Genomic DNA, 23,152 nt, shown 5'->3' on the forward strand with positions numbered 1-23,152 from the left:
CAGGAAACAGATATGTCATATGTTAAATACATTGCATCAATCTTCATTATGAAGGACTCTGCAAATATCCTTAAGTTAACATGTGGGCTAATTTCAAGTACCAGGCAGTTACTTGTAAAAATCCTGATCACAAAGAATAAAGTATTAGATAAACTCACAGGGATAAGGGTGGAGAAATCACTGGAATTCAATGGGCTACAGAAATAGTTGAAACTTTTCAAAGCTTACCAAGTCACATGAAAGTACCAGAAGGTTGGAAATATGACTTTGTTTAAAAGAAAAGGGAAGATAGAAGCTGGGGAACTAAAGGCCAGTTAGTTTGACATTATTATTGGTAAGATTATAGAGTTGACATCACTTTAAGAAACTCAATATAATCAAAGGTAGTCTACGTGGTTTTGTGAAAAGTAAACCATATTCAACAAATTGACTTGAATTGTTTGAGGATATTTGTTTTAGGTCTTTATTCTTTGGAGCGTAGGAGGTTGAGGGGGGACTTGATAGAGGCATTTAAAATTATGAGGGGCATAGATAGAGTTGACGTGGATAGGCTTTTTCCATTGAGAGTAGAGGAGATTCAAACAAGAGGACATGAGTTGAGAGTTAAGGGGCAAAAGTTTAGGGGTAACACGAGGGGGAACTTCTTAGAGAATGGTAGCTGTGTGGAACAAGCTTTCAGTAGAGGTGGTAGAGGCAGGTTCGATATTGTCATTTAAAAAAATTTGGATAGGTATATGGACAGGAAAGGAATGGAGGGTTATGGGCTGAGTGCAGGTCAGTGAGACTAGGTGAGAGTAAGCGTTCGGCACGGACTAGAAGGGCCGAGATGGCCTGTTTCCGTGCTGAAATTGTTATATGGTTATATGACATGACAGGAAGAGTTAATAATGGGAACCTGTAAACGTCATGTATTTAGATATTCAAAATGCAATTGACAAGTGCTGCAGAATTTATGTCTCTTGAAAGCCCAAGGTATTGGACCAAGTATGTTGGAATAGAATGAAAAATATCAACCATATGGAAAACAAAGATTGGTAATAAATGTGTCCATTTAAGGCTGGAGGGACGTAACTAATATTGTATCCAACAGATGGGTTGTTGAACCTTAAATATTTACTATTAACAACTTGAAGGAATATAATTTAATGTTTACAAGAGATTCAAAAGATGCTGTCAGTAATAACTCATTGCTCCATACGGCAATGTATCAGAGTCATCAGCAAGGCAATATCTGAAAGATCTGTTTCAACTTCACATTCACTGAAGTAAAAAAAACAACTACCAAAGACTTCAGTTAGTCCTGATGAAGGGTCTCGGCCTGAAACGTCGACTGTACTTCTTCCTATCGAAACTGCCTGGCCTGCTGCATTCCATCAGCATTTTGTGTGTGTTGTTTGAACTACCAGAAATGTTGCTTTTGCTCAATGGTTTATTTAGTTGTTGTTACTACTAAAATTTCATGAGTCCTGTAAAAGTAGCTTCACGTATACTGAAAGGACATATTGTGATGAGGAAATTGTGATTCAGCGGCGGGATATAGATAGCAGTTGTGTGTAAATCTGACAAATAGTTTTATGTGAGGAAATACGAAATAATCCACTTTAATAAGAGGAATTAAAAGGCAAATTATCTAGAGAGGGAGAGTGTGAGAGAGAAAGAAAGACTGGAAATTAGTGAAACTCTGAGGTATCATCCCTGATGAAGATGGCAGAATTTGTCATCCAAATGCTGGTTAAAATCTATACTTGTATCCAGCTCCAAGTCCAAGAATAGTTTATTTGCCAAAAAAGTATTGGAGACGATCCAAAAGAGATTCACCAGACTGATTTCTGAGATGACAGTGTTGCCCTAACAAGAGAGAGACTAGATAACTTGAGTCTATATTCCTTGTAGTTAAGGATGAGGGATGACTTTATTCAAGCAAAAGATCCAAAGGGTAGATAAGGAGATGTTATCACTAGTGGGAGAATCATGAACAAGGGGATATAATAATAAAGTAAGGAGCTGGTAATTTAAAAACTGTGAAGAGTATAAAAAAATTATTGATGGTAGTGAATCTCTGAAAATCTTTTTAAGATAGAGATAGAAACAAGATGGAGGCATTGCATTTTGCCTCAGATGGCCAAAGCCTAACTCCAATTTCTAGATCCAAATTACTTTTGAAAATAGCAAGAAAAGTAGTCATTATAATCACTTTGAGATGCCACTTCTCATGTTCTGCCAGAGTGATAATTTTCCTCATAACTTCTGTTTTCACTTTTGAAAACATTTTATTTCTATTCCCGACTCTGGCTCAACATTACTTGACATTCTCTTAAATTACTCTTTATTGAAGTCCCATTTAAAATCCATTCATACAAAATACTCTATGGGTAAAAATGATAGCTTTGACATAAGCCTTGTAAATAAATTAACTAAACCTTTCACTACAGTTTTTTTTATTCCTTACATTCTAAATTGTTTAGACAAGAGCTTCGTGGAGATGAAAGACTTTTGAATTGTTCTCCATGATGCCTCAGCTTTTAGCAAACATTCAAAACCTTTCTAATTTCTTACCTTCATATAAGTGTGCATCTGTTGTGGTCTGTGTATCGCAAAGATTGAAGCATTGGCACAATTTTAAATTTTTTTTATTTTAAAATTGGACAGTTTTACATAGAATTCAGAATATCCATGGCCTGCCACAGAATTGTCAGCTTTCACTGCCTTGTTGCCTGTGTCAGGGGAAGAATTAAATGTTGAAATCCAAAAGCTGCTGTCAGGGATATCACACACTTCCACACTGCACAGTGTTCAGCCAGGCAATTACTGAAGAATCTGTCAACATTAGTGTATCAACTTTTCAAGCACCATTATTATAAAAATCACCTAAAATGTTTGTTTTTACCAATGGCATTGTTACTACACTCGTATCTGGAAAGGGTAAATCAATTGCTGCTGAATCTTTCTGTGCAGGTTTGAGGTAGGTAGCCAAACGATTGTGCCCATGTGTTTACTTGGTTTCGAATATTGGCGTGAGCAATCTGATATTGGTGAGCAATCTACTTGGAGTCACAGCAAGTTAACACAAGCTTCCATAACCGAATATTATTTATTCTATTAAATTTAGCTAAGAGGACAACGTTAATGAGACTTTGTGGAAACATATGTTTGAATTATGATGCCGTTTGACAGAGTAAAACGATTTAGATGAAGGCATTGAGAATAACATCAGCAAATTTGCTGATGATACTAAGCTGGGTGGCCGTGTGACATGTGATGAGGATGTTAGGAGAATTCAGGGTGACTTGGATAGGCTGGGTGAGTGGGCAGATACTCGGCAGATGACGTTTAATGTGAATAAGTGTGAGGTTATCCACTTTGGGAGTAAGAACAGGAAGGCAGATTATTATCTGAACGGTGTAGAGTTAGTTAAGGGAGAAATACAAAGAGATCTAGGAGTCCTTGTTCATCAGTCACTGAAGGTGAATGAGCAAGTGCAGCAGGCAGTGAAGAAGGCTAATGGAATGTTGGCCTTTATTACAAAGGGAATTGAGTACAAGAGCAAGGAAATCCTCTTGCATTTGTACAGAGCCCTGGTGAGACCACATCTGGAGTATTGTGTACAGTTTTGGTCTCCAGGGTTAAGGAAGGACATCCTGGCTGTAGAGGAAGTGCAGCGTAGATTCACGAGGTTAATTCCTGGGGTGTCTGGACTGTCTTACGCAGAGAGGTTAGAGAGACTGGGCTTGTACACGCTGGAATTAAGGAGATTGAGAGGGGATCTGATTGAAACATATAAGACTATTAAGGGATTGGACAAGATAGAGGCAGGAAATATGTTCCAGATGCTGGGAGAGTCCAGTACCAGAGGGCATGGTTTGAGAATAAGGGGTAGGTCATTTAGGACAGAGTTAAGGAAAAACTTCTTCTCCCAGAGAGTTGTGGGGATCTGGAATGCACTGCCTCGGAAGGCAGTGGAGGCCAATTCTCTGGATGCTTTCAAGAAGGAGCTAGATAGGTATCTTATGGATAGGGGAATCAAGGGATATGGGGACAAGGCAGGAACCGGGTATTGATAGTAGATGATCAGCCATGATCTCAAAATGGCAGTGCAGGCTCGAAGGGCCGAATGGTCTACTTCTGCACCTATTGTCTATTGTCTATAGTAACTGCTAACCCCAGTTCATCAGATCTGATCTTAGTCAGGATCAGCCCACTAAAGCTGCAGGGCCTGATAACATACCTGGTTGGGTGCTGAGGGACTGGGCAGCCCAGTTAACTGAGGTGCTAACAGATGTCTTCAACATCGCTCTAGAACTGTCCACTGGCCCCCTCAGGAATGCAGGGGCCACCATCATCCAGTACTGCTGTCTTCAGCAATAATGACATGCTTCGAGCAGCTGGTTATAGATCACCTTAAATCCCATCATCCTGCTTAGCATTCAAATCAGTCCACTGATAATGCGATGGCCTCTGCAATCTACTCTATCCTGTCCCACCTGGAAAATGGCGCCTCATACCCCAGGATGTTCTTTGTTGAATTCATCTCGGCATCAAATACGATCATCCCTCAGAAGCCGGTGGGTAAGCTGCCCTCGTTGGGTCCTTCTCTCTGTAACTGGATCCTGGACTTCCTGACAGAAAGGTAAGTCCTTGACATAGTCAGTCCGTGTTGGCAGAAACACGTTTAGCTCCATCACGCTGAGCACTGGGGTTCCCCAGGACTGCGTGCTCATTCCGCTGCTGTTCGTGCTGCTGATGCGTGACCACACTACCAGATCCAGTCTGAACGTCACCTTCACCTGCCAGAAGTCCCTCCAGCAGCAGTGTTAAGGAGTTGGAGCTGGAAATGGATGAACACCGAGTCATTCAGGAAATCTGAGGAGGTGATAGATGGGACATATAGAGAGGTAGTTACACCCAAGGTGCAGGACACAGGATACTATGTAATAGGAAGGGGCAAGGGGTTAAGCAGCCAGTACAGAGTACCCCTGTGGCCATCCCCCTCAATGGCAGGTTTGGATACTGTTTGGGTGGGGTGAAGAGGGTGAGGGATAGAAACATAGAATATAGAAAACCTATAGCACAATACAGGGCCTTCAGCCCACAAAGTTGTGCCAAACATGTCCCTACCTTAGAAATTACTAGGCTTACCTATAGCCCTCCATTTTTCTGAGCTCCGTGTACCTATCCAGGAATCTCTTAAAAGGCCCTATCGTATCGGCCTCCACCACCGCCACTGGCAGCCCATTCCATGCACTCACCACTCTCTGAGTAAAAGCTTACCCACTGATGACCAAGCAGAGGAAAGCAAAGGTCTCTGGTGTTGAGTTTGGCTCTGTGACAGAGAAGGGAATGGGGGAGAAGAGGCACACTGTGCTGATAGAGGATCTGTTAGTTAGAGAAATGAAAAGGAGATTCTGTAGACAAGAATGAGATTCCCAGATAGTAAGTTGCCTCTCGTGTGCCAAGGCCTGGGACATCTCAAGTAGAGTGCTCGGCACTTTTAATCGTGGTCCACGTAGGTACCAATGACATGGGTAGGAAGACTGACAAGGTTCTGCAAAGTGAGTTCATGGAGTTAGGTGCTATGTTAAAGGACAGGACCTCCAGGGTTGTGACCTCAGGATTGCTACCTGTGCTGGTGAGGCCAGAAATAAGATGGTCATACAGTTTAATATGTGGCTCAGGAGTTGGTGTAGGAGGCAGGGTGTCAGACCTTTGGATCATTGAGCTCCCTTCAGGGAAGATGGGACCTATACATTAGAGATGCTTTGCACATGAACTGTGGGGGGTGGGGGAACTAATATCCTAACGGGAAGGTTTGTTAATGCTGCACAGGGGGTGGAGGGTGGTGTTAAACTAGAACTGCAGGGAAATGGGAACTAGAGTGGAGAGGTTGTGGAGAGATGTTGCTAAGAGCTCAGACAAAGTCAGGAATGAAAAGGCCCAGCATGGGTGCGACTAACGTTCTGAGCTGTGTCTATTTCAAAGCAACTGTATTGTAGGAAAGGCACATGAGCTCAGAGCATGGATCAACACATGGAATTTTGATATTTTAGCCATTACTGAGACTTGATTGCAGGACGGGTAAGACTGGCCACTCAATATTCCAGGGTTCCGTAGTTTTAGATGCAACAGAGCAGGTGGTGTTACTAGTCCATCAAAATGTCATGGCAGTGCTCAGTCAAGACAGTAAGATTTAGGGAATAGACAAGGTAGGTGACAGAAGATTGTGTAGGGTAACACTTTGCATCCAGTAATAATGATGTCATTAGTTTCCATGTAAATATGGAGAAAGGTAGATGCTGTCTGCAGGCTGAAAAGGGCAATGATGATAGTATCAGCAAGGAGCTGACAAATGGTGCAGAGTCTGTATGTTCCTGTCGGAATAAATGGTAAAGATAGCAGGTTTAGTGGACCTTGGTTTTCAAGAGGTATTGAGGCCCTGGTTAAAGAAAAAATGGAGGTGCATTGCAGGTCAAGGCAGGTAGGGATAAATGAGGTACTTGTGGAGTATAACAAATGCAAGAGAACACTTACAAAAAATATCAAGTAGACTAAAAGAAGGATTGAGGTTGCCCTAGCAGACAAGGTGAAGGAGAATTCTAAGGGATTCAACAGGTATATTGAGAATGAAAAGATTGCAAAGGACAAAATTGGTCCTCTGGAAGACCAGGATGATAATCTATATGTGGAGCCAAGAGAGACAGGATGATCTTAAATGGAATTGTTACAACTGTATTTTCTTGGGAGATAGACACAGAGTTTGTAGAAGTGAAGAAAAGCAGGAACTAAGTCATGGACCCTATACCAATTACAATGGGGGAGGTGTTTGTGGTCTTGAGGAAAATTAGAGTGGTGAATCCCCAGGGTATAACAAAGCGTGTTCCCTCAGTCCCTGTGGGAGGCAAGTGCAGAAATTGCAGGGCACCTAGCAGATATTTAAATCATCCTTAGGTGAGATACCTGAGGATTGGAGGATGGCTAATATTGTTCCACTGCTAAAGCAAGGCTCTAAAAATAAACCAGGAGGGTCTGACTTCAATAGTGGGAAGGTTATCAAAAGGTATGCTAATAGACCGATATGAGTATTTGGGTAGACATGACTGATTAGGATAGTCAGCATGACTTAATGTGTGGTAAATTGTGTCCAATGAATCTTAAAGTTTTTCAAGGAAGTTACCAGGAAAGTTGAAGCCAAGTCAGTAAATGCTGTCTACATGGACTTTGTCAAGGCATTTTAAAGGTCCCGCATGGGAGGATGGTCAAGAAGCATTCGAGATGAGGTGGTAACCTGGATTAGACATTGGCTTTGTTGGAGAAACCACAGAGTGGTAGTAGATGGTAACCTCTCTGTCTGGAGGCCTGTGACTAATGGAATGTTGTGGGGATCACTGCTATGTCTCTTGTTGTTTGTCATCTGTATCAATGATCTGGATGACAACGTGGTTAATGGGATCCGGACCAGATGGAAAAATGGGCTGAAAACTGGCGGATGGAATTTAATGCAGACACGTGCAAAGGTGTTGCATTTCAGTAAGACCAGCCAGGGTAGGTCTGACATACCTGAACGGTAGGGCACTGAGGACTGAGGTAGAACAAAAGGATCTGGGAGTACAGGTCTGTAATTCATTGAAAGTAGCATCACAGGTTGATAGGGCTGTACAGAAAGCTTTTGGCACATTGGCCTTCATAAATCAAAATATTGAGTGAATATCATCTCACTTCCACCCATTAGAGATAGTTATTAGGAGCACTGCATATACAGTGATCCCCTCCATCTGTCTTAACAATCTCTTTGAACACCCCCCGCCCCCCCCCCCCCCCCCATCATCAGGCATGAGGTTCCATAGCATTAGGACAAGAACCGTCAGAAAGGGAAACAGCTTCCTACTGAACTGTCTCATTATGTATGAAGTGCCAGTAGCATTATACTGTTTATTTTTTAACTTGGAGATGTCAGGGTTAAGGTTTTTATGCAGAGAGTGGTGAGTGCATGGAATGGGCTGCCGGAAACAGTGGTGGAGGCAGATATGATAGGGTCTTTTAAGAGACTTTTGGATATGTACATGGAGCTCAGAAAAATAGAGGGTTATGGGTAACCCTAGGTAGTTTCTAAAGTAAGTACATGTTCCGCATAGCTTTGTGGGCTGAAGGGCCTGTATTGTGCCATAGGTTTTCTATGTTTTGTATCGCAAATGCACCTTATTATCTGTTCATTTATTTGTGGTGATATTACTTTGTGTTATGTGTGTGAGTTACACGTACCATGTTGCGCACCTTGGTCTGGAGGAATGTTGTGTCATTTGAGAGTATGCATGTGTACAGTGGACTGATAATAAGTTGAACTTGAGCTTAAACTTTAATTTCCAGCCCTTGATTCCTAGTTATTTAATTCCAAGTAAACCAGTTTCATCATGTTATTTGATGAAATAGCACTTATCAATGGGACAATGATGAGTGATGAGGAGGACCCATTTGCTGAAGTACAAAGGAGGAAATGCTTGCTTTCTCATCCGAGTTGCTTTTTGCTCTTCGATTCTGCCCCATATTTCCTCCTTTGTACTTCAGGAAATGGTTCCTCCTCATCTCCATTTTCTGGAAATGTTCCTTTAGTCTTCCTCCCAAGTTTTTCCAATGTTTTCAAATAAAACATTGGGGAAAAGCTACCCCTTTGATATGGAAGGAGACGAGAGCAATCTGCACAATGCCTGATCTAGAGATCACAGAGAAATCTGTGTGTCATCATCTCAGTGAAGTATCACATTGAACTTTACTTTCTACTTCTTGTATTTGTATGTTCAATCAAGACAAAAATTCAAATTAAAATGTCTCAAGATTTTTATTACATGTTCATTAATAAAAATGACAACCAATAATTTTATCACAAGTATAATATATTTTATCCAAAAATCTGTAATTGTACAGTCATTAGAATACTATCAAATTGTGAATTACATTGGAAGCTAAAATTTTTAGTTTGTGCAATGCTGCCATTTATACTACCGTACATCCTTGGTGTTCACAGACAAGAGATTTGCTATGGTGACCAAGCTTTGCATTGGTCATAATTTTTGCCTATTTGTGTTCACTAACTCAGTTGGAATTTGAGAGTGAGGGTAGGCTTGCATAAACTTTGTAGTACTAAGGCTGCATTTGATATTTGGAATAAATGTTAGTGCTATATATATTGGGAGAAAGAATTGCAGTGTTGTAAAAATTAAATGCATTAGCACAGAGTGTTTCAACAGACTACACTCAGAAATAAAGCATTCTGTTTGCATAGCAATAACCAACTGCAAACATTCTCATGCTAAAATTAACATGGTCTTAATTTCTACCTCAATTCAATTATTTCATAGAATAGCTTCTTGACTTGATTAATGTAAATCTGCAAACATAAACCTAATGTTAAAATTTATTTTTTCCTTTAAGTAGCAGAGCTCAACCCCAAATAATCCAATCGGCACTAATTAACCTGGAAATTAGGAATTCTGTCATGGCACGAGATGGCAATATAAATTATATCATATTTTGTCAGTAATATCCATAACAATGGAATAAATTAGTTATTTAATTTAAATTAAATTATGTCCAGTATTCTGCACGATCCACATTCAGTTATCCTTCAGTCAATGTTCTCAATGCACCAGTATAAAGCATCAGAACCCACAGTGCCAAGGCCAGGCAAAATCCACCACATAATATCAAATACAGTAAATGTGCATCAAAATATTTCATACTGATATAGTCAACTATAACACAACAAAATGACATGGCAATGCACTTCTGTTGATTTGTTGCTGCAACATTAATTGGAATATAACATTCTTAGATCAAAATTGTTGCTGGTTAAAAATCTGCAGCACTTCCTGTTTTAAAAAGTAGAAGCTTAACATGTGATTCTTTTTGAATTATAACTACAAGTGCTATTATCTGGATTAATGTATCATACATCCAGGTGAAGCTTGGTACATCTTTGGATATTTGAAATCTAGAGATTTAAATCCTTACAATGATCAAGGACCTAGAATCGCTCTGAATATTTTTAGTACAGTATCAGACTTGAATATGTCAAAAATATTTTTATTGTTAAGATATTGTAGTTTAGAAAGCTATCAAAATTGAAGTAGTTTTGAATGATGCTTACATGCAAAAATAACTTCCTGATTATTTGCAAACTATAATATTTCAATAACATTATATTGTGGCATTGCATGAGTGATCACAATGTTTCACAAATGGATTTGAGGGCATGCTGTACTGTGAAAACCATTTGTAAAATATGGTAAAATTTATGCTTCAAAGACCACATGGGTCTCCACGATGGATCCTCTTTTACCAGCATATTTATAACAATTCACTTTTTCCACAGATGCACATCATAGCACAATGTATACATCATTCTCCAATGATTAAGTCCAACAGGCACAAACACAATTTTCTGTAACCATTTTTTAACCATCAATATGATACAAAAGGCATAAGCTTGAGAAATATACAGAGTTTGGAAAATACATCATTCAAAAGAAAAATCAAATAGAAATTCTTGTTTACAGACTCAAAGCTACATTCATCTTTAACAAAAACTACCACAATTATTTCAGACATTCTGAAATATTAACCATCAATCTGCAGCCAAAATTGTATTGAACTTGTAGATTGATAACTCAGTTTGTATAGCAGTCGGTGAAACAGCAGTGGACACTCTTATAGCTAGCTTTTTGTAGAGGGTTGTTAGTGCTGGTTCCTGCATGTTTTCTTGTGTAGGAGTGCATTGTACTGGCTGTTATTTCAGTACAATAGGAGATGGTAGGTTAATTGTCAATATACTAGAGGTAAACAACCTACCATAAAATTAGCAGTTTCCATTCCAGTCATGTGAGTAATTGTACAATAATTATCTGCCCAATAAATTCATGGTTACTAGAATCATACGTCCACCTGCACTGGAACCTAACAGATGTGTTGAGTGATTAAAGCTTTCTGTTAAATCTACAACTGACTCAGAAGTGACACAAGATTAAGCTCAATGGTGCAAAGCTTTGGGAAATCAACGTGAAGTCATTGTCTTTCTCCCAAGCACTCCATTTATTTCCCAGAAGTCATAAATATATCCAATTTGTATTTGAATGATTCTTTCATCCTTGTATCCAGGTCTTGGAAGGCATAAATGTTTAAATTTTTTAAAACAAGAAACTTCTCACAACTAATAGCAGCAGCACATCAAAGAAGGAAAAAATAAATCGAGGGGGAAAAAAAACCAAGGGGAAAAAAAAATCATCTGGCTTTCCTTCGCTCTGCTCTCCTCAGGCCTACAGTAACCTGATGGCACGCAGCAGCTTGTAAGCACTAAAGCTATACCTTACTGACCACTACCTGTGAAATTGCTGACTTGTCACAGTAAGTAGGAATCCTGTTTGGCGGCTTCCACTTTGAGTTTGACCACGTGTAATACAGTCTGCTCTTAATTCACTCAGTCAGATACAGAGATGAAAAAAAATATTGTTTGTATATTAAAATGCTACTCTCGTCCCCTTTATCTTTTTCACTAGCTTGTCATAATCACGGTTTTCAAAGAAGTGTATGCAATTGCTGCATGTAAATATAGGCTCTAAAGTAAACACAATTTGAAAAAAATCTGTTTAGCTATTGTTAAGGCATCAAAATGAATTAGGAAAAGCTGTTTATTTCCAGCACACTGAAGCAGTATATTTCCCTCCAGCTCTTCCCTCAGCACGTTTAAAAACCAAGTCCAATTTACTGTGATTAGAATGACACCCAAGTCGATGAGAGATTGGCAGTTCTGCTTGAACTTAGAGGCATGGTGATGAGTCTCCTGTGTTTGAGTCCGTAAGGGACGAGTACACTTTACTCGTGTCCATGGCTGACAGGTGCATCTCCTTTACCTGAGAATCCTGAAAGTCTGAGATATTTGTGCACTGTTTGTTTGTTCGCGATTCAGCAAGTCTGAAATAGGAAAAGAGAGCACCATTCAAAATTATTAATGAGGTATGAGGAACAAGCTGAGGTTTGACCAATTTAAGCCCAAGGCCAAGTTGGAAAGGTCAGGCACAGGCTGAAACAAGGTGACGGGTCCCAGGCTTGAGAGCAGGGCCAGGAGCTGAGAGGGAGAAATAACTTGATATTTGGCCAATTTAAATGCACAGCTGGATTGGAAAGGTCAGGGTGTCAGGGCTGGAGGAGAGGGAGGCTGACTCATCTCTGTGCTGAATTGAGGCAGAGGCCTGCAACAAACAGGCTGTGACTGGCTTTGTGGCTGTATCATGAACTTCAGTTCTGAATGTTATTTGCTTACTTTTAATGTTTATGAATTTGTTTTTTTCTGCACATTGCATGTTTGACAGTCTTTTTATTTTAAATGGGTCTTATTAGATTTCTTTCTTTTATGGCTGCCTGTAAGGAGACAAATCTCAAGGTTGTATATAGTATACATACTTTGATTATAAATGTACTTTGAACTTTAAAACTGTCAATTTACAGATCCATTCTAACACCGGGTTGCCTTACCCACAGACTTTGCTCTATCACTCAGCTCAGCTCAGCCTTTTGCTGTATCAAACAGGGGGATTGAGTTCAAGAGTAGAGAGGTCATGTTGCAACTCTACAAATCTCTGGTGAGACTGCACTTAGAGTATTGTGTTCAATTCTGGTCACCTCATTATAGGAAGGATGTGGAAGCTATGGAGGGGGTGCAGAGGAGATTTACCAGGATGTTGCCTGGTTTGGAGAACAAGTCATATGAAGCAAGGTTAGCAGAGCCGGGACTTTTCTCTTTGGAGCATAGAAGAATGAGAGGGGTCTTAATAGAGGTCTACAAGATTATGAGAGGCATAGATAGGGTGGATAGTCAGTACCTGTTTCCCAGGGCACCAATAGCAAACACCAGAGGGCATATGTACAAAATTAAGGGAGGGAAGTTTAGGGGAGACATCAGGGGTAAGTTTTTTTACACAGAGGGTTGTGAGTGCCTGGAATGTCTTGCCAGGGATGGTGGTGGAGGCTAAAACATTAGGGGTATTTAAGAGGCTCTTGGACAGGCACGTGGATGAAAGAAAAATGGAGGGTTATGGGGTAGTGTGGGTTTAGTACTTTTTTTGAGGATTATATGGGGCAGCACAACATGGAGGGCTGAAGGGCCTGTACTGTGCTGTAGTGTTCTAGTGCTCCTAGGACTAACCAGTCCCGATCTGTCATTTATAATGATTCTATCCTGCAGCCAATTATGCAAAACAACCAATCAATATAATTACCATCAGTGAAATGAAACATGCTCTGGGGAATTCAAGAAAAAGGAAACACTTGCACTGTAGTATCATGACATCAGGTTGTCTAAAACCACTAAACAATTAATTAAGAACTTTTGAAATGTAGTCGGTGGTGGTAATGCAATAAATGCAGCAATTAATTCACACACAGAAAAGATATATAGACACAGGTAACTGATATTCTAATTATAAGAGCATAAGATATAAAAGCAGAATTAGGCCATTTGGTCCATTAAGTCTGCCATGCTATTTCATCATGGCTGATCCATCTTTTTCCTCTCTGCCCCAATCTCCTACCTTCCCCCTGTATCTCTTCATACTCTGACCAATCAAGAATCTATCAACCTCTGCCTTAAATATGTATAAAGTTTTGGCATCCACAGTTCCCTGTGTCAAAGAATTCCACAGATTCACCACTCTCTGGCTAAAGAATGGGAGTTCTTTACATTGATTGAGAGGTCATTTTTTAATTCCAAGGCAAACTTCTCCATTCTGAACAGTATATTGTAATCTATGTGAACAGCCCAGAGAGAATAAGACCTCATTTGAACATCACAAGGGAAAAACAGCACTAGCGACATTGCAACACTCCATCAGTACTACAACAGAGTGCTGTTCATCACTTTGTGTTCGAGTCTCTGGACTAGCACCAGCAAACAGCAACTTAATTTATTCCCAGAATTGTGAGACTTACAAGGAATGCGGCAATAACTCTCATTGTTTCAAAAAAAAATTGATAGCCACAATCTTACAAATGGTAGGACAACAAAGTGAGAGGAAACTATTTCATCCATATTTGATAATGCCAACAATTAATCTACCTTTGGTGCTATGGAACTTGAAGGAAGAATACTAGGTTAATAGCAGGATTCTTAACAATGTGGTGGAACAGAGAGATCTTAAGGTACAGGTCCAGAGATCCCTCAGATTTGCAGTGCATTTGATGCAGTGGTTAAGGTAGTGCAGTGGACTTCATTAGTCAGGACATTTGAGTTCAAGAGCCATGAGGTAATGGTGCAGTCCTGTAAAACCCTGTTAGTTGGAGTATTATGTTCAGTTCTGGTCAACTCATTATTGGAAGGATATTGAAGCTTCAGAGAAGGCACAGAGGAGATTTATCAGGATGATGCCTGTATTGCAGAGCATACCTTAATGAGGATAGGTCAAATGAGCTGGGCTTTTCTGGGGCTAAGAGGTTGTTGCAGGAGGGATAATGGCAAAATAGCAATGGGTGGAATTTCTGGCAGCAATTCAGAAGATGCAGGACATATACATTCCAAAGAGGAAGAAGTCTTCTAAAGGCAGGATGACACAACTGTGGCTGACAAGAGAAGTCAAAGCCAACACAAAACCAAAGGGAGAGCATATAATAGAGTAAAAATTAGTGAGAAGTTAGAGGATTAGGAAGCTTTAAAAACCAACAGGGGTAAATTTAAAAAAAAAAGTCATTAAGAAGGAAAAGATTGAATACGAAGGTAAGCCAGCCAATAATATTAAAGAAGATACCAAAAGTTTCTTCAAATACATAAAGTGTAAAAGAGAGGGGCAATAGGTATCATACTAGTGGAAAATTATGCTGAGAGGGATAATGGAAATGGTAGACAAGCTGAATGGGTATTTTGCATCAGTGTTCACTGTGGAAGACATGACTAGTACGCTGGAAGTTCGAGAGTGTCGGGGGGGGGGGAGAGGGTGCAGAAGCATATGAAGTTACCATTACCAGAGAGGAGGGTAACTGAAAGATATGAATGTAGATAAGTCAACTGGACCAGATGGTATACATCCCAGGGTTCTAAAAGAGGTGGCTGAAGAGATTGTGGAGGCATTAGTAATAGCCTTTCAGGAAACAATTGAGTCTGGCATGGTTCCAGAGAAATGGAAAATTGCAAATGACTCTCCACTGTTCAAGAAGGGAGAGAGGCAGAAGGAAGTAAATAATAAGTTAGTTAGTTTACTTCAGTGGTTGGGAAGATGTTGGAATCAATTGATAAGCATGTGGTTTCAGGGTACTTGAAGGCATATGATAAAATAGACCATAGTCAGCACAATTTCCTCAAGGGAAAATCTTGCCTGACAATGTGTTAGAATTCTTTGAAGAAATAACAATCAGGATAGGCAAAGGAGAATCAGTGGATGTTGTATACTTGGATTTTCAGAAGGTCTTTATCAAGGTGCTGCACATAAGGCTGCTTAACTAGAGCTCATGGTACTTCAGGAAAGATACTAGCATCGATAAGGCAGTGGCTGGTTGGTAGGAAGCAAAAGAATGGGAATAAAAGGAGCCTTTTCTGGTCGGCTGCCAGTGACTAGTGGTGTTCCACAGAGATCAGTGTTGGGACCGCTTCTTTTTACATTATATGTCAATGATTTGGATGATGCAATTGATGGCTTTGTTGCAAATCTTGTAGACAATATTAAGACAGGTAGCGGGGCAATTTTTTTTATGAGGAAGTAGAGAGGCCACAGAAGGACTTAGACAGATTAGGAGAATGGGCAAAGTGGCAGATGGAATACTGTGTCAGGAAGTGTATGGTCATGCACTTTGGTAGAAGAAATAAAAGAGCTGACTATTTTCTAACGAATGGAGAATGCATACAGTTAATGGTAGAGCCCTTAATCTACATTTTACTTCAGGCAACACTCCTGGGAGCACAGTTAAATTCTTTATTATTGAGGGCTTTGTCCATTGTCTGAGTCTATGGACCTGAGCCTTGCCCCAATTCTGCTCGAGTGTTATTCCCTCATTAGCCCCTGTTACCAGTCCTTCCTATTTGAAGATCTTACTGCAAGGAAGCATAATTGGAGAACATAGTAACCATTAATACAAATAAGATCTTGCCACTAATTCCAAATACATCTTCTGAGCAGTAATTAATTTTTAAATTGCAAGGCCAGCTGCCTGAACAAACGCAGCCTCAGCGAGGAAAGCAACTACCAGGTCTTACTCAGGAGACACTTGAGGACTTTTGAACCGGACAATGAATATTGTTACCTGCTGTTTTCTTTATACCCCAAATATATAAAAGCATGATGTATTTTTCAATTTGGAGAGAAATTTTCAACCAGGTCTCCCCTGCATCTTTGCTTTAGCGTAAAAAAAGACCTGTTGCATACATGGCTCTGAGCTTTGAAGTTGCAACATTATAATACTGTAGTGGTATCTACATTTACATTTTGCCATTTACACCACTAGGGGTCAGATTTCAACAGGCTGCTGAGCAGACTTTCATAACTTGATTTGACAATCTGAAAATTAGATGAAGTATCTGTGTCAAGCTTTTCATGTCAAGGCATCTCTCAAAAGCTTTGGAAGCACACATTTTCCTTCCGCAAAAATTATTTGACTCTAACAATTCAAGTTTCTTGCTTTAACTGATAATTTGCATAAACGGTAGTTTTCACCACTTTGCTGACTTCACACTCCATTGACAGATGGATCAGATTGATGGCAAAATTTTAAAATGAGTGTGGCAAATGTGATCTTAAAGCAGTAAACATTTTCGTATGAACACAAACGTAATTGTTTCTAAGGATCTAATCATTATTCACTGAAACTGAAAACGTTTAGGAATCAGAAAAGGTACCTGTGATTGGCTTGGCTCAACTGCATCCACAATGCTGCTTGTAAAATTGAAAAATAAATATCATACCTCACAAACTTCATTCACTGGCTAACTTTTAGAGGGAAATTTTTTTTGGCTTCTTTACTCAGGTAAACATTAATTTCATACAATATTCAGGTCTATTTAGGCATGTATTTTTATACTGTTACCACTTGGGACAAATCAGAAAGAATATCAAACATGTGAAGACATACCAAGGAAGAAAACTTACTAAATACATTCAACTCTATTGTTCCACATACTTAAATCAGTTTAAATATTTTTGATTATATTAATCAGACATTTAAGTGCCTAATGTTAACAAAATCTTAATGACAGAAATGCAATATTAAGGAAAGTGACAGGGTATTATTAGTGTATTAATCTTCCTGTGCAATATCCAAGGACTTATTACTGGTTTTGGATGCACAGTCCAGTTTTCAATAATGGCAAACAATTCCTTGGACATGAAAGCCTCCAATCTCCTCAACCATTTTTGAGCAAGAGAAATATTAAATAGCAAGCTAGGAAAGAGGCAGAAGCAAGGATCTTCAAGTTGGTTGCCAGTTGACATTGCTGCAGATGAGATTAGATATCTTCTAAAGAAATACTAAATGTGTGATGGTTCATCTGATGAGTGCATTTTATTTTTCTTCCAGTTGTAGGATTGGTTCAAAATTCATCAAATCCATTGGTCTAAGAACCAACATGATGTAGCCTCTAAGCAGATGGCATGAGCATAGATTTCTACAACTTCTGGTAATTTCCCTTCCCTCCACCCCTTTCCACTTTTTCATTTCTCCACTCTGGACTCTTACTATTCTCCTCAGCTCCCTATCACTGCCCCTCCTCCTTCCCTTTCTCCCATGATCTATTCTCCTCTCCTGTTGGATTCCTGCACTTTGCCTTATCTACTTGTAACCTCCCTACTTCTTACTTCATCCCCCCCTCCCCTACCCACCTGGCTTCACCTACCACCTTCTAGCTTGTCCACCTCCCCCCTCGTCCCTCACCTTCTCATTCTGGCTTCTTCCCCCATCAGTCTTGATGAAGGGTCTAAACCCTTGACTGTTTATTCATTTCAACAGACACTGCCCGACCTGCTGAGTACTGCCACCCACCATTTTGTGTTGTTTCTCAGGATTTTCAGAACTGCAGAATCTCTCGTGTTTTATGTTTCACTACTAAAAATAATTCTGTGTTAACTATGATATTCATGGTTGTGCATATATTCAGAAATGTAATAAGGCAAGAAGACCGTACATGGTTAGTGCGACACATGGGGTTCCAGAGTTCAATACCGGTCCCATACTGTAATGAGTCTCTATACATCCTCCCCGTGGAATGTGTGAGTTTTCTCAGGGTCCTTTAGTTTTGTTCCACGGTACAAGGGCGTACCGGGTAGGTTAATTGGTCATTGTAAATCGTCCTGTGATTGGGTTAACGTTCATTGGGTTTGCCAGAAGGGCCTAAATAAATACATACACATGGGATCTGGAGATAAAACATCTGGTGAAATGGTGACAATTAACACTGGCACACCTTAACCCACTGCTCTACTCTCTCTACACCCAATACCATGGGGCTAGGCACAGCTCAAATGCAATCTATAAATTTGCTGATGATATAACCATTGTTGGCAGAATTTCAGATGGTGACAAGAGGGCGTACAGGAGAGAGATATATCAGCTAGTTGAGTAGTGTCGCAGGAACAACTTTGCACTCAATGTCAGTAAGATCAAAGAACTGTCTGTGGATTTCAGAAAGGGTAGGATGAGGGAACACACACCAGTCCTCATAGAGGGATCAGAGGTGGAAAGAGTGGGTAATCTCAGTATCTCTGAGGATAGATTTCTTTAGGAGTTTGAAGAGATTATGCATCTCACCAAAAGCACTCTCCAATTTCCACAGATGTACCATGGAGAGCATTCTATTTAGCTGCATCATCGTCAAAGCTGCAGAGAGTTGTAAACTTAGTCAGCTCCTTCACGGCCACTAGCCTCTGTAGTACCCAGAACATCTCAAAGGAGCGATGCCTCAAAAGACGGTGTCGATCATTAAAAATTCCCATCACCCAGCTCATGCCTTGTTCTCACTGCTACCATCAGGAAGGAAGTACAGAAGCGTGAAGGAACACACTCACTGATTCAGGAACAGTTTCCTGACTGTGCCATCTGATCTCTGAATGGACACTGAAACTATGAACATACCTCACTCTTTTTTTTTTGTTTCAGTTTTTGCACTACTTATTTTATATGTATATGTAATGCCCTGGTTCATAATTTTACTGCTCTGCTGTATGTATTGCATTTGGCAGTTCTGTAAGAGCAGCTTGTTTTCAGCTTGCTCCGGTTATTGTTGACGATAAGAGATGAGGAGAAATTTGTGCCATCCAATTAGGATGGTCAAATTAAGGGGAGCTTTTTCTTGGTGAAGGATAATAAGGTTGGTCTTGGGGCTTTTGTTCGGCAGGAGATGAAGAGAGAAGATGCTGGGGAGAACCAGTCGTAGCATCTGATCTAGTGGGAGACCTGTTTGTTCGAGATGGATTGCGAGCGATGTTCAGAGGGTGGTGTGTGCTTTCACGTTGACCGAGGGCCCAGAGCGTGGGTGACAGAGAAGTTCAAGATGAGCTCCAACTTGTGCACGTTTGACTCTTTAATTAGAATGAGCCCCTTTCTTTTTGTTATTCTTTACTAACCATTTAGTTAAGATTCATAAATGTAATTCCTTTAATCGTATACAGTGTACTGTCTGTTATTTCGTGGCACTAATTTGTAACAGGGTAGCAAATGACACAGCATCCACACAAACCGAGGTTTGGGGTGGGATGAGCTGTCTCAATCTCACGAGTTTGGCGGGACTTGAGAGCATCTTCCCTAGACTTGTGCAGCCAAGGAAACCAGGGTGTTTCAGATATATTGTACTAAATTCAGTTTTTTCTACTATTGTGTATTGCATTGTAGTTCTGCAGCAAAATCAACAAATTTCACGACATAGGCCAATGATATAAACCTAATTCTGATTCTTGTAGTATTTAAAATACTGCTTAATGTTGAGTCTATTAGAAATTATTAGAATATACTCATCAAAATAATAGCAATCGAGAATACAATTAAAATGCTCTGGTGCATAACTACAATTTAAATATCAAGATAAAAAATGCTTTGATTGGCCATTGAGTTCCCTCTACTTTAGGATTTTTCCCACAGTTAAACTATATGGGATCCAGCAGAGTCTGTAAATAAAACTTCCTTTACCTGCAATGAAGAGTTGCAACTTATTAGAGATATGATGAACTTCGGTGAAAAAGCCACTGTGCTATGATGCTAAAGCATGTCAGTGAAGTCCTGCATTAGCTAATCTAGAACACAGGGAAAAAATCTTAACTACTGCATTGGCAATTGGCCTCCATGGTTTGATGCCAAATTGGAGTTCTCGCTTCTGAATAATAACAGTGACTCATGGTGCAAAGAAGTAAGGGACTAAAGGTTAAGTTTTTTTACGCAGAGAGTGGTGAGTGCGTGGAATGGGTTTCTGGCGACAGTGGTGGAGGCAGAATGGATGGACTCCTGGACGGGTATATGAAGCTCAGAAAAATAGAGGGCTATGGGTAACCCTAGGTAATTTCTCAGGTAAGGACATGTTCGGCACAGCTTTGCGGGCTGAAGGGCCTGTATTGGCCTGTAGGCTTTTTAATGTTACTATGTTACCTATTACCATGGAATTTACTCTTAAAATCAGCATCTTGATAAGAGTTTAAAAGCTGACTAACAAGCAAAAGCAGTTGAAACAAATGGGTTCAGCACTGAATCTGAACTGAATATTTTTTTATCTTGCTTCTCAGAGCTAATATTGTATTGCAGACAATAAAAGTCCATTCCCGGACTGCATGCTTACGATGCTCAAGGAATTAAGTTTAGCCCATGGTTCCAATCTTATTTTATATATAAAGGTCATGGAACTTAACACAATTCTTGATGAGGTTTGTTCTCTAACATTATTTGACAAATCTGCACTCTATAAAATTACTTTGTTTTCATCTGGCTTTTTGTTTCAGAATATATGTACAACCATGAATATCACAATTGATAAAATTATTTTAGTAGAATTAAATTAATTCTTGTACCAATGGATTTGATGGATATACAAAGCCAGACCTACAACTGGAAGGAAAATAAATTGCAGTCACCAAAAGGAAGTAGCGCATATTCAGCAATTATATTAAAAAAAACTTCCAAATAGGTAAATCATACAGAAATGAAAATAACGCAGATAATTTTGTTTTTGAAGACTGAAAGCCACTTTGATTATTTCGCCAGGGGTCGCCAGTGAGCATTGGAAGATACCTTTTAAAAGCACTAGATTCTTTTTTAGCTTCTAATTAGTTTAAGGTTTCATCTACTAAGAAAACTGTTCCTTGTACCCGAGCACTACTCACATCTAGTTACCCTGTGAATACAACATAAACCGCACCATAAAAACCACACATCACAGTAGTCAGAACATAGACTGATGACATGTCACACACTTGAAATAAATAATGTTTATCTCAAATGCAAAGGCCTTAAATTGAAACTCACATTAAAGAGTGAAAACAATTGTCAGTTCTGGGAAAATTACGGTTTCTTCAATGATACTGCTTCCATCAAATTCACTAATCATTGCACAATGTCCATCCCCACTTGTGTCTCCACAGCAAATGAAGTTCTCCATGTCTGAATGCAACAAATCTAGACAACACTAGGCTGTCATGTTTATGGCATCAATGTGACGTCTGGAATCTATCTGCCTACCCTTGACATTCAATGGTACTTCCAATGTCTAGTTATCGTCAACATCCCACCCATCACCATCGTACAGATGCTCAACTGGACCCGGCCACATAAATACTGTGGCTGCAACTACCAGGTCAGAAGCAAGCAACTCCTAAAACTGAAGGATTCTACCATTGATAAGGCACTTTGGAAGCATAATGGAAAAGTCTCCATCTGGATGAGTGCAGCTCCAACACATGGGTAGAGAATAAAGGAGCCTGCTTGATTGATGACCCAATGGCCACCCCAAATGTTCATTCTCTCCATAAGAGGTATGCAGTGGCTGGAGTGCTTACCATTTACAAAATCTACTGCATTTACTCAGCTTGACTACTCCAACAGCATCTTCGGAATCAGACATCCCTACCACTACGAATGATCAGGGCGTTACTTGCCCTCCAAGCTGCACTCCAACGTGCTCTAGAAATATCTCATTGGCCCTTCATTGCTGCTGTATCTAAATCCTGGAAATCATTCCCCGACACCACTGTAGGACTGCAGCAGTTTAAGATGGTTCATCACCACCTTCTCGAGAGTAAGTGCTGGAGTTGGCAGCAATACCCAGATCCCAAAATATGAATTAAAAAAGAAAATGACAACTATGGAGATCAGATGAATGCTTCACAATATGGACCTTATTAATATGCATTAAACGTACTGAAGCTAAGTAGCCAGTAATAATATTTAAACGCGGAGATTTAATTTGGGTTGTGTATCACCAGTAAGATAATAGATTCTCCAACTGCTTACCTTGAAAAGGCATCATCAAGACCGTCGTCCTCTTCCTGCAAAGTAAACATAAGGAATTTTATTACTATTACCCAATGGCCCCATGCAGTATCACTGAAATTACAGCACATCGTATCACTGTTACAGTAATATTTAGTCAGCCTTTCTCGTGCTTTTTGCCAAATCTTAACAATGAAGAAAAGCTACAGCAGCCTTCTATCCCCCATCCTAACCAGCACTTTGAATGCAATAGAAGATTATTAACTGGGATAAATGTTAAAACTTTAATTTGCAGCAATAATTCGTTTCTGCATTTTGCTTAAAACCGGAATTGATTTTCTGTACTGGATTCAAAATCAAGTCCATGAAATTGGTAATCCTAATAGCTTTGCAGTCACTCACAAATCTCCACATCTTAGTTACATATAGTTACAGCTCACAGAAAAAGTGCAAGGGTTTGCATAATTGAAAAATCACAGCTGGAAATCTGAAGTAAACAGAACTTTATGGAAATACTCAGCAAATCAGGCAATTTCAATGAAATGAGAAACCAATTTAATGTTTCAGATCCAAAACTCTTCCTCAGAACTGGGAAAGAGAAGGGAAAAAAATGGGGGTTTTACATGGGAGAAAAGAACAGAACAAGAGAGGAAAAAATATCATAGCACGAAGCCAGGTGAACTGGTTAAGATTATTTCTTTTTCTATTTTACTAAAGCAACCAACTAACC

At 39.7% G+C, this 23,152-nt stretch overlaps 1 protein-coding gene across 4 annotated transcripts in view; it reads right to left on the reverse strand.

Annotated features, from left to right (window-relative positions):
- Positions 1 to 8,814: 8,814 nt before the first annotated feature.
- The window catches only part of LOC140733614 (low density lipoprotein receptor adapter protein 1-like), a 108,948-nt gene continuing 94,610 nt past the window's right edge, over positions 8,815 to 23,152 (reverse strand). Inside the window, exons 8-10 of one of the 4 annotated variants that reach the window (XM_073057189.1) lie at positions 22,444 to 22,478; positions 16,859 to 16,892; positions 11,813 to 11,955 (exon numbers count right to left, since the gene is read on the reverse strand). In XM_073057189.1, the coding sequence (XP_072913290.1) occupies positions 11,947 to 11,955; positions 16,859 to 16,892; positions 22,444 to 22,478 (78 nt within the window). In that variant the 3' untranslated portion in view covers positions 11,813 to 11,946. Of the gene's footprint in view, positions 11,956 to 16,858; positions 16,893 to 22,443; positions 22,479 to 23,152 lie in introns of all 4 variants that reach the window. The other 3 variants (XM_073057191.1, XM_073057188.1, XM_073057190.1) reach the window with 3 other exon arrangements.

Source organism: Hemitrygon akajei, chromosome 9 (genome assembly GCF_048418815.1).
Source record: "Hemitrygon akajei chromosome 9, sHemAka1.3, whole genome shotgun sequence".
Lineage (NCBI taxonomy): Eukaryota > Metazoa > Chordata > Chondrichthyes > Myliobatiformes > Dasyatidae > Hemitrygon > Hemitrygon akajei.